The 12,160-nt window shown below is 45.0% G+C and overlaps 1 protein-coding gene across 3 annotated transcripts in view; it reads left to right on the top strand.

The window, feature by feature from the left end:
• Nucleotides 1–8,821, top strand: part of Cops3 (COP9 signalosome subunit 3) — a 29,089-nt gene extending 20,268 nt beyond the window's left edge. For 2 of the 3 annotated variants that reach the window (XM_028856526.2, XM_037201061.1), the window contains 3 exons: nt 3,829–3,942; nt 5,531–5,611; nt 5,885–6,193. In XM_028856526.2, coding sequence (XP_028712359.1) covers nt 3,829–3,942; nt 5,531–5,611; nt 5,885–5,938 — 249 coding nt within the window. In that variant the 3' untranslated portion in view covers nt 5,939–6,193. Of the gene's footprint in view, nt 1–3,828; nt 3,943–5,530; nt 5,612–5,884; nt 6,194–8,218 lie in introns of those variants that run through there. The other variant, XM_028856527.2, reaches the window with a different exon arrangement.
• Nucleotides 8,822–12,160: the final 3,339 nt, after the last annotated feature.

The following is a 12,160-nucleotide window of genomic DNA, read 5'->3' as shown; positions in this document are numbered from 1 at the left end:
AAAAAACATAAAATAGTGCTATTATGCTGATCTGTGATAGGATCATATGATTACAAGTATGTATACTGAAGCACCCTCAACATCAAGAAAGTCTTGCCAATAAATAAATAAATAAATAAATAAATAAATAAATGAATGAATGAATGAATGAATGAATAAGTGAATAAATAAATAGTAGCTGAAGCAGTGTGCTCTGCCGTATTGATTTTCATTCTCAGTCAAGTCCCATCTCTCCTTGTGGGCAGTATCAGTCTGGCTGCATGTGGCAGTAGAACTGACAGACTGCTAGGACGGACAGACAGACAGACAAGGCAGACACACACACACACACACACACACACACACACACACACACACGGCAACCAGCTTACATCATAAACGTTTAAGGCTAATGATTTAGAGGGCTTATTGCTCTTCTAAAAGACCTGAGTTCAGTTCTCAGCATCCATGTCTAGCACCTCATAACTGCCTGTAACTCTGGCTGGCCTCTGAGGGCACCTGACATGTGGTACTCACTTACACAGACATACACATAAAACAAACCTTTAAAAGACTTTGTGGCCCAGGACGACAGGCTGGTGAGACAGGGTTCTTAAGCTACCATTTTACTAGGTAATGTGCATAAAGGTACACTTAAATGGGTATTCCACTGCACACATTTTCTCTCTTAAAATGTATTATTTTGTGTGTGTGTGGGAAGGTGTTTTGTCTGCACCACATGCATGTAGTACCCCTAGAAGAGGACTTTGGATCCCCTCAGACTGGAGTTCTAGACTGTTGTGAGCCATCATGTGGGTGCTGGATAGTGAACTTGGGTTTTCTGGAAGAACAGCCGGTGCTCTTAACCACTGATCCATTGCTCCATCCCCCACTGAACACATTTTCAAAAAACGAAGATATCCATGAAGGGACAAAATATAACCAGCTTCCAGCCCTAGCCCTAGCTAGAAAGTTGGGTGATGTTCTGACTTCTAACAGCTTGTTTGGTTGTTTATTACAAGCTTTATCTGAAAGGTGGATGATGCATGCTTTGTAAGAGCCATGCATGTAGATGTATTTATAGTTCTTCTCTTTTCAGGCTGTAGTGTCACGCTACCCTTCCATTCTAACTACGTGGCCATCGAGCTCATTTTCTATTCTGGGTTACAAAAAGTGTTGTTGTGGTGAACCATAGTCTGGATGGAATTTAAGTCTGCAGTAACTTACATCTATTGTTAGAGAACTCTGAATTCTATTAATATTCTTTGGGCTGGAGCTGCTATCTCGTTAAACTCATCTACTGTCTCTTCCAAGGCAAAGAATGACCATTTTAGACAGCTTGTTCCATTGCTCACAAGTGAGCCAAACAGTAGTCACACTGGAAAGCTGGGCACAGTGGCTCATTCTGTAATTACAGCAGTCAGGAGCTTAAAGCAGGAGGATTGTTACGGCATCTGGCTATGTTGGGTTTCCTAATGGGTGGTGAGTAGGGTATAGGTCAGCCCTGCCTATAGAGTGATACCTTGTTTCAAAACAGAACAAAGACCATGGAGTATCTTTAGGGATCAAAATAGCTGTCAGGACTTTTGTTTGCTACTGCTTTTGTAACTTTATGGTCAGGATGTGGTTGTATCAGTGAGATAAGTCCCCAGTCACTGATGTAACTAAAACAGTGACAGACCTTAAAATTACTTTGAAATCAGCAGTAGTAGAAGAGATTGCAGAAAAAGCAGAGCCTAATTTCCACTGATGAAACAAAAGCATGTTGTAGCCTCATGTTTTAAAATGCAGAAGTAATAGAAATCATCACTCAGCACTTGAGGCAGGGTCAGGTTAGTCCTGTGAGTCCAAGACCAACCTCGTCTACATAGTGAGTTCAGGCCAGCCAAGGCTGTAGAGTAAGACCCTGTCTCAGTAGCAACAGTAAAAATAAGAAGAAAAATAAATTATGTGACTATGACACACTGTTTAAAAATGCAAGGGCAGAGCTGGGCACAGTGCTACACACTTGTCATCTCAGCACTAGCAGAGGCAGGAGGATCTCTAGTTCTAAGCCAGCCTGGGCGTATATATATATATATATAATGTAAAATATATAATATACATTATATATTATATATTTATATATTATATATAAAAGATTCAGTCTCAAAAACACAAATCCACCACGAAAAAGAAAAACAAAGCAAGCTGAGACTGGAGCTCAGTGCAGTAGTACCCACTTGCCATGTGTGAAGCCTGGGCTTTAATCTTCAGCTCTGCATATGGAAAAAGAAAGATGGAGCCTTAACATTAAATAAACTGAGACAAAAAAAAAAGAAAACCTGCAAGATACATTGCTGTGCTGGGCGGTGTTGACATACACCTTTAATCCCAGCACTCAGGAGGCAGAGCCAGGCAGATCTCTGAGTTCAAGGCCAGCCTGGGCTACAGAGCAGATCCAGGACAGGGACCGAAGCTACATGTAGAAGCCTTGTCTCAAAAAAACAAACAAAAAATGATACATTGCCATTATAGAAAATATCTAATTCAAGCTGTACATAGGATTGCACATGTGTAATCCCCAGTACATGGAAGGTAGAGATAGGAGAATCAGGAGTTCAAACTCATCCTTTGGCTACATAGAGTGTGAGGCCACACTGGGCTACATGAGATCCTGTCTCAAAAGAAAAAAGTCTGGTACAGGCACATTCATAGAGAAAAAGCAGGTTAGTGATTGCCAGGCTGGGAAGATGAAGGCTAGGGAATGGCTTCTGGTGGGTGAATGTCTTGAGACAGTTGCAGATGTTTAGGAACTAAGTAGAGGTGGTGACTGAAAACAGTTAAATCCCACTGAATTGTTGACTTGAACATGATTAACGAAGGGGCTGGCGAGATGGCTCAGTGGGTAAGAGCATGATGGCTGCTGTTCGAGAGGACCCTCAGTGGTGGCTCACAACTGTCTGTAACCCCAGTTCTCAGGAATTAGAGGTACTCTTCTGGCTCTGCTGGCACTTACACCTGCAGTGCCATAAATAATAAAATATTCACTACACATAAGTAATAAAAATGTTTTTACAACACAGTGATATAATAGTTCGTTAGACCAGCATCGTGGTGACATGTGCCTATAATTCCAGCACTTGAGAGGTGGAGGCAGAAAGATCTCAAGCTAAAGCCAGCCTGGACTATAAAGTAAAACTCTGTCTCAAAGAAAACCAAATAAATAAATAAAAAACATGAGAGTGTTAGGCCTGCCTTTAATCCCAGATATAGGCAGATCACTGTGTTGGAGGTTGTCCAGGTCTACATGATGAAGTCCAAGCCAGCCAGAGCTACATAGTGAGACCCTATGTCAATAAATAAGGGAGAGAGTGAGAGGAGAGAGGTGTGGAGGTAGGTAAAACAGCCATGGAGAGGTCGTGTGTGTGAGTGTCAGCTTTCGTCTACTGGGCATCTCTCTGTAATGATGCCTAGCATATAGCATTTAGTAAACACTGAATAAATAGGTAGTACTTCAAATACGTGTGTAATTGAGCTGGAGGGATGGCTCAGGGCTTAAGAAGAGAACTTGCTCTTCAAAAGGATGTGGGTTTGAGTCCTACCACCCACAGAGTGGCTCACGGCCATCTGTAACTAGTTGCAAGGGTTACTCTACAGGCAAAACATCCATACATAATTTTTTTTTTAAGTAGCTAGCCTGTGACCTAGATCCAGTGTCTGAGACAGAAGGGTCGTGAGTTTGAGGTGAGTCTGGGTGACACGGCAAGACTTATGCATTGCTTTTCGACCTTTGGTTATATCACTGACTATATATTCCGAGTCAGGTCTAAACTTTGATGGTTTCCTTCTTTTTCTTTCTTTTTTTAGATAGAAGATGGGGAAATTTTTGCAAGTATTAATCAGAAGGACGGTATGGTCAGTTTCCATGATAATCCTGAAAAATATAATAACCCAGCCATGCTTCATAACATTGATCAAGAGGTAAGTGATTTGCCTGGGCTTTTTTTTTTTTTTTCTTCCCCTGAGACTGGATTTCTCTGTGTAGCTTTGGTGCCTGTCCTGGAACTTTTTCTATAGACCAGGCTGGCCTCGAACTCACAGAGATCTGCCTGCCTCTGCCTCCCAAGTGCTGGGATTAAAGGCTTGAACGACCACCGCCCTGTGTTTGGACATTTTTGATGGGTGATTGAGCTGCTGTATTGGAATGCTCCTGTGCTCCAGAGTAGTGTTTTATAGGCAGTTCCCAGCGAGTGGACACAGTTCCTGCAATGTTAATTTCAAAGTGACTGCTGGAAACTCTTCTCAATTGATTGGATACGTATACTAAATGGTAGGATAGATTTTCCAAATAGATTACCAAAACCTAATTTAATTCCAAAAATATTCAAGGCATCTAGTGTTTAACTTGAGCCTGACTGCCAGTGTGTGGACTTGTCTCTGTGGACATTGAGGTGGGAGATCAGAAGGCATCTCCCATGTCAGCAGCAGCAATATCCTGGGCATCTAGAGCAGGGGTGCCGTGTCAACAACATGGTCCACAGCCATAGGCTGCCTTGTGTGTGAGGGCCGGCTGCTCTTAAGCGCTGCTTTGGGGTCTGGGAGTAAGTTGGATCATCTGGACCTTGGAGGAAGGAAATGAGTGAGGTCATGTTACATAAATTAAAAGCTGGCTCTGCGTGGCTGCCTGTGCCTTTAATCCTGATGTTTGGGAGGCAGATGACTGTGAGTCTGAGGCCAACCTGGACTACATAGCAAGACTGAACACTAGAACCAACAACAAAATTCCCAGGATAGGGCTGGAGAGATGGCTCAGAGGTTAAGAGCACTGGCTGATCTTCCAGAGGAAGGACATGAGTTTGGTTCCTAACACCCGTAAGCAGCTTGCAACCATCTGTAACCCCAGTTCTAGGGGATCTCATGCTCTTTTACCTCTGCAGGAACTGCACACACATGGTTCACTTAGTGCACTTAAGTACTCATACTTTTTTTTTTTTTTTAAAGAAAAATCCCAGGAATCCTAAAAAATAACACATAGTCAAAAGTGGAACTTTATTACTTTTTTTTTTTTTAATAATTCCTGGATATCAAAATGTCACCTAAAATGTTACCTTCATTTAGAACTGGCAAGATTGCTCAGCGGTTAAAGGCATGTGCCATCAAGCCTGACCACCTGAGTTCAGTTCCTGGGACCTACATGGTAGGAGGAAAGAACCTGACATCTGCAGGTTTTCCTCTGACTCTACAGATGCACCATGGCACATGTGTTTGTGCTTACATGTGTGCACATATACACAATAAATGTGTGTGTGTGTGTGTGTGTGTGTGATCGGTTTCAGTGAGGCAGATGCTGATGAGTTTGACTGCAGGTATGTTTTATCAACTCTGGGATATTGGGTAGTATATAGTACATGTATTTACTGTTTGAATCCACATGTTTGGACTTCAGAAGCCCTTAGCTGAGGCTTTCAGATCAGTGACTGTGAGTCTCTGGCCCCCCACTACAGTCGGTTACAGAGGCTGTGACTGACCAAAGCCCCTTGCTGACCATCATTCTCTGGCTCTTGCACAGATGCTAAAGTGTATAGAGTTGGATGAACGGCTGAAGGCCATGGACCAGGAGATCACGGTGAATCCCCAATTTGTTCAAAAGGTAAACAGGGCTCTTCTCATTTGAAATGGGTGGACACAGAGGGATATTACCACATTAAGCACGAAAACATGATTTATTAAACAGAAGTTCACTGTTGTTAAAAACCAGTACCCATAAGTTCACAGAGGTGCTTGTCAGGCACTGCCTGTGAGTGTGGTGAGGGAAGGCCCAGGTGGCTTTCTGCAGGGGAGACAGGCCGAGTAGCTGGCATGCCTGCTTTCCCAAGTCCTGGTAGAGTCAGTCACAGCACACCACTTGCCTTCCCCTTCGCAGAGTATGGGCTCACAAGAAGATGATTCAGGAAACAAGCCCTCCAGTTTCTCTTGAAACTAACGCCATCCTGAGCTAACAGAATTGTCACCTTGGCCTATGAAGAGGGCAGCAGGAAGTACCATGCCAGTCCCACGCCGGTTCCACCTGGACATTGAGAAATTCAGTGTTAACATCTTCAGTCCTATTGCTTTCAGAAAACCAGTCTCTGCAAAAGAAAGAAAACAAAAATCAAACTTTAGAGTCTGTTGTGGATTTATTTATCCTCAGATTATTGTTATTATTGCATTAAAGTTACCTTTTTTGTTTTAATCCCTTGAATGTTAATGTGTGCTCTCTACCAATTTCCCCCTCTGCAAAGGGTTTCATTTTGGTTTGCTTTGGTTTTTTCGAGGCAGGGTTTCTCTATAGTCTGGCTGTCCTAGAACTCACTCTGTAGACCAGGCTGGCTTCAAACTCAGAGATCCGCCTGCCTCTGCCTCCCAAGTATTAAAGGAGTGTGCCACCACCCGGCTCCTGCAAAGGTTTAATGATACCTCCATTGTGAGTGGAGATGGTTGGTTGGGAGAGTGAGTGGGATCTACACTGCAGCATCAGAATTCCTGGGTTGGTGGCAGTGGGTGGGACTGAGGTGCTGTTGGCTCTCAGCACTCCCTACCATGTGTGCAGTGTTCTGCCGTCCTGGGCCTTCTCCCGGTTCTAATTTTCTTTTTGATTGTATTTTATTTTGTGTGTATGTGTAGGGGGATTTATTCTCCTCCTACCTTGTGGGTCCTGGAGAATGAACTCAGATTGCCAGGCTTGGCATTCAGTGTGCCTTTACCCACGGAGCCATTTCAACAGCCCCTTTTCTTCTTGAAACATCTTCGGATACTCTGCCAAGATGTTTGGATTTTGTTCTAGCCTCATTACACCTTGGCCAGAAGTCCTTGAGCTAGCCCTCTGTGGTGGTAGAGAGTGCCGGTGAAGTGTGGTCCTATTAAAGTGTAGTAAATTTGATCTTCAAGGGGGTAGCGTAGTGGTAAGAAGAAGCACAAGGGCCTCAGCCATCCCTGAGCATCCGTGTGAAAAGCTGGACAGGACCGTTCAACTGCAGCAGACAGCTGGGTCCCAGGAGCTCACCGGCCAACCAGCCTGGCCAGAGTGGTGAATGTGGTTCGGCGAAAGGCCTCAAGAAAGTGAGGTAGAGAGCTGTGGAGAAGATACTCGAGGTCTTCCTTTGGCCTCCACGTGCATGCACGTGGGCACACACGTGCAACACACCAATTTTAGAAAGAGTGGTGAGATGGCTCAGCACTTGCTCTGTAGCCTGACGCCTTGAGTGTAATAAAATCACATAACAGTGGGAAGAACTGATGAGAGTTGTCGGCCTCCACATGAGTGCTGTGGTAGGTACATGCCTACAATGCCATACAATAATACATTCTTTAAAATATATACCATATTGGTCTATAAATGTTGGTTCTTTGGATTTGTACAGGGGTAATACTATTAAATATCATTATAGAAGCGTATTTTAAATAGTGAAAAAGTACAGTAATTTCTCTATGGGCTATGGTGAGGCTAAATGATAGAACATCCACCTAGCACGCATAAAGTCCTGGGCTCCATCCCTAGCACTAAATAAACACTTTTTTTTTTTTTCTTTAAAAATACCAATCAGGCCAGTGAGCTGGCTCAGTAGGTCACAAGGTACTTCTGGACAAACCCAGTGAATTGAGTTCAAATGACAGGATCCACAATGTGGAAGGAGAGAACAGACTTCTGTAGCTTGTCCTCTGTTGTCCCCATGCACACGTGCCAGGTTCACCACCACCACCAATGTCATCATTTTTATCACTAGCATGATTTTTGAGACTCATTATGCACCTTGGATGGCCAGGAAATACCATGCTGGCCATGAACATAGACATCTGCTTGCCTCTGCCTCCTATGTTCAAGGATTAAAGGCATACACCACTGTGCCTGGCTCATTGGCATTTTTTTCCAAATGTTTTAAGTGGCAAATGGCATCTTTGTTATTTACTCATTCATTTACTTACTTTTAGTCTTGGAGATGGAACCCAGGGTCTCCTGAAAACTAGGCAGGCACCCTAGCCCTGGGCTACACCTCAGTCTACATTTTCAGTATTTACAAAACTCAGGGCCAGTGAAAAGGCTCAGCAGGGAAAGGCATTTGCCACCAAGCCTCATTACCTGAGTTCAGTTCCTCCACCCCACATGGAAGGAGGAGAGAACTGATGCCCATAAGTTGTCATGACCTGAGCATGCATGCTGTGATGCTGTGGCACACAAGTACATACAATGTGGGTTTGTTTTTTTTGTTTTGTTTTTAAGGAAACCCTTGAACTGGCGGGATGCCTCAGTGTGTAAAGGTACCAGGCCTGAGAACCCGAGTTCAGTCTCAGAACCCACATGGTGGAAGGAGAGGACGTGTTCACTGACTGCCACACTCGCACGGTGGCATTCTTGCACATGCGCACACATAAATGTAAAAAGAAAAATTTAATGAAACTCTTGAATCTTCCAAAGCCTGTAAAGTAGACCCACACTGGTAGTTGACCTGTCCTTGTAGGTCCTCTGGAATTGATAAGCCAAGAGTGACAACTTTAGACTCAGATTCTCTTCCATTATTAATATTGCTTGTAGCTGGCATCTTTTAGGTTTGTGTATACCTGTGTTTTGGAAAGAGGACATATTTAAAGGGAATTTATCTTCTGTTTGTGTAGTGAACTGTGGACTCTCTTTTTTTTAAAAAAAAAAAGCTGAATTTCAGCAGTATTTATCAGAATCTGAAATTAAAATCACCTACAATAGCTTCAAGTGGTGACTAAAAAAAGGTGCCTGGTAAGGACTTCTAGTGATGTAAATACTATTATATTTGTTTCCCAAGATTGGTTCATTAAAATTTCACATTGCTTGAAAGTTTTTGAGTTCAAAGGGTTGTGACATTCTCTTTTTAAGATTCTCTTACCTGCTAGCCCACTGACCCTTGTCATCCCTGAACCAGTGTTGGGGGGGAAGTACAGGTGACTTTCAGGTAGTTTTATAACTTCTCTGAGGCCAGACCATCGAAGCAGCAGGAACTAGGGCTGTAAGCCAGGCAGGAGAGAACAGCCACTAGTTGTTTGGATGGTCCCAGGTTCAAGTCACATTCTGCCATGCTCCTAAAAGTAGCCTCAAAATGCCCTAGTGGACTCAAGTCAGGAGGCGAGCTCCCCACCCCCACTCAGAAGGCAGGAAGCCTGTCCCACTAGGGCGCTCCCTCAGTCTTGCGTTCTTGGGGCTTCCCGGGACTCAAGGAGCAGCTCCTCTTTCCCTTGGTGCCACTTTCTTTACCAGTACCTGGTTGTGGGTTGTAGAATCTTTGTTTCTCTCCCGACTCGGGCTCCTTTTGCCAAGTCATTCCAAGGTCCACAAGTTTCATGCCTTGCTCACTTCTGAGAGCATTTAGGACTTCACACCTGTTGCTTAGCATGTTGCTTTTGAGGCTGCCTGTCTTGGCTTTGGAGCACTATCGGGCCCATTTAAATGCATGCATAGTTAAGATGGCCTTAGCTGTCTGTCCTTCAAGGCAGTTCTCGCAGCCGATTCCTTTGTGAACACGCTGACACACGAATGCCTGTAGCATCCGTATGATACCAGAGGTTGTTGGCAACTTTGTACTTAGGGAATTAGGTATGTTGCTGATATCCAAGATGTCGTCTTGGGTAGGTGTTCATTGGTGGAACTACCAGTTCTCTAAGAAGTTTCAAGTTTGTCTCTCCATGGTAATCTCAAATGATAATAGCCTAGATTAGTACCACTCATTAATTGCCCCCAGAATCCAGTATCTGCATTACATTTGTGTTTTCTATTTGGATTTGTGCCAAATGAAGCAATAAAAGAGCCAGTCTTTGATTAAAAGTTACAGGGTCACACTGGGTGTGGTGGCGCACTCTTTATCCAGCACCTGAGAGGCAGAGGCAGGTGGATCTCTGTAAGTTTGAGGCCAGCCTGGTCTACAGAACGAGTTCCTGGGCTACACAGAGAAACCCTGTCTTGGGGGAAAAAAAGTTACAGGAACTACAGAACTTGGTATACAGGCTATAACCTCTGCTGAGCAGAGTAAGGCAGAAGGGTCACAAGTACAAGGAAAGCTGGGCAATTTAATGTGACCCTGTCTCGAAAAGTAAAAAGAGGGTTGGGGGCTGGAGAGATGGCTCAGGGGTTAAGAGCACTGGCTGCTCTCCCAGAGGACCCAGGTTCAATTCCCAGCAACCACATGGCAGCTCACAGCTGTCTCTAACTCCAGTTTTAGGGGACCTGACACCTTCATACCAACGCACATAAAATAAAGTTAAATAAATCATTAAAAAAAAAAAAAGAGGGTTGGAGTTTAATTCATTGGTCGAGTACTTGCCTAGCACATATTCCACCCTGAGTTCCATCCTCAGTACTGCCAAAAAAAGGGGGGGGGTGTTAAAGACCCTTAAGTGAATATGTGTGGTTCAGTTTGAAAATATTGGCATAAAGTATTAAAAAAAAACGGTTGGAGCTGGGCAGTGGTGGCACACACCTTTAATCCCAGCACTCAGGAGGCAGAGGCAGGTGGCTCTCTGTGAGTTTGAGGCCAACCTGGTCTGCAGAGTGAGTTTCAGGACAGCCATGGCTACCACACACACACACACACACACACACACACACACACACACACAATTGTTTGGAGTAGGGGAGCTGGAACAGTGGCTCAGTGGGCAGAAGCACTGGTTGCTCTTACAGAAGACCTGGGTTTGAATCCCAGTACTGATGTGATAGCTCACTATCATCTAAACTCCAAAGGATCCAAGACTCTCTTCTGGCCTCTGTGGACTCCAGGCATGCACATAATACATACGCATACATATGTGCAAGCATACGCTTATACACAAAAATAATTTTTCTTTAATCACTTCCAAAGAATGGGTGACGGAGAAAGGCAGCAATGTATTTTAAACTTGACTTATGACTTTATTCTGTAAAACTATAAACCTTCATGAAACTACTTCCACCTTGGAACATCTAATTTGGGGTAACCTAACTCTTGTGTTCCCAGGCCATGGTTACTCAAAATGGCTCCAGAAGACTCCTAGAACCAGGCACTTAAGCCTTCCAGCTCTTCCTTCTCTGGCTCTTCAGATCCAGAATATCTTAATTTATAGAGGTTCCAGGGTGCCTAATGACGGCAGTGTGATTTGAAAAACAAATGAACCTACCAATTACTTCTACTTAGACCATCTGAAACGTCCCCACTTCCTGAGAACCACATTCTGAGCACCTTCCTGGGGTGCATAGCCCCACTGCACACAGCTGGCAGCCTGAGTTCCAGCGTCAAGCCGCAGGCAGGCCAAGAGCTGAATTCTCATCTGTCTTCATAGGAAGGGCCCACGCTATGCACTAATGGTTTTAAAATTCAATTTTACATAGCCAAACCAATACTGTGTGTGTGTGTGTGTGTGTGTGTGTGTGTGTGTGTGTGTGTGTGTGTTCGCGCGCGCTACGAACCAACCCCAGGGTCTTGGCTTACCATTGAGCAAAATCACAACCCCCCGAACTGTTTTTGTTGTTGTTGTTGCTGTTGTTTCTTTTTTCTTTCTTTTTTATTAAGAGATTTTCTATTCATTTTACATACCGACCACAGATTCCCCTGTCCTCCCTCCTCCGCCCCCCAGCCTTCCCCCACAACCCAACCCCAGTCCCACCTCCACCAAGGCAAGGTCCCCCGAACTGTTTTGAAAGCTAGTTTGCAAAGGTCGGTCGGGCTCAGACCACCGCTGAGCCGCAGTCCCTCTGTCACCAACCTCCCTCCAAGGACCTGTCCGCACCTTCCACTTCTCACGAAGGGGAGAAGCTGACTCCGATCGGCAGCCTAACCGGCGAGGAGTGGAGCCAGGAAAACTCACAGCGCCCTAGAGAAATTCCTCCACTTTCCTTTCCTCTTCTGTAGACACCGGGTAACCGCTGGCTAATTCTTTCCGACTCTTTTGAAATGTTAGTTTTGACCTCACCCCTGCAGAATGGCGTCTCTCGGCGGCCGGAACCATCTGCGCTTCTCCGCGGGGCGACAAGCGGCGCCGAGGGGCACGCGTGGCCGTGGGGCTTATGTCCTTGGCTCGGCGGAGCGCAACGCTGCACAGCGTGGCCCCGCACACCCTGGCCATCTGCCCGGGGACGTGGCGCCGCTCGCTCGCTTGGGTCGGGAGCTGGAGTTCCCTTCCCTCCGCCAGCCTGCGGATGGTTCGGTCCGGCTGGGTCACGCGC

This window comes from Peromyscus leucopus, chromosome 8b (assembly GCF_004664715.2).
Source record: "Peromyscus leucopus breed LL Stock chromosome 8b, UCI_PerLeu_2.1, whole genome shotgun sequence".
Classification (NCBI taxonomy): domain Eukaryota; kingdom Metazoa; phylum Chordata; class Mammalia; order Rodentia; family Cricetidae; genus Peromyscus; species Peromyscus leucopus.
Note: the sequence above shows the minus strand (reverse complement) of the source record. Positions and strands in the feature narration are given on the sequence as shown.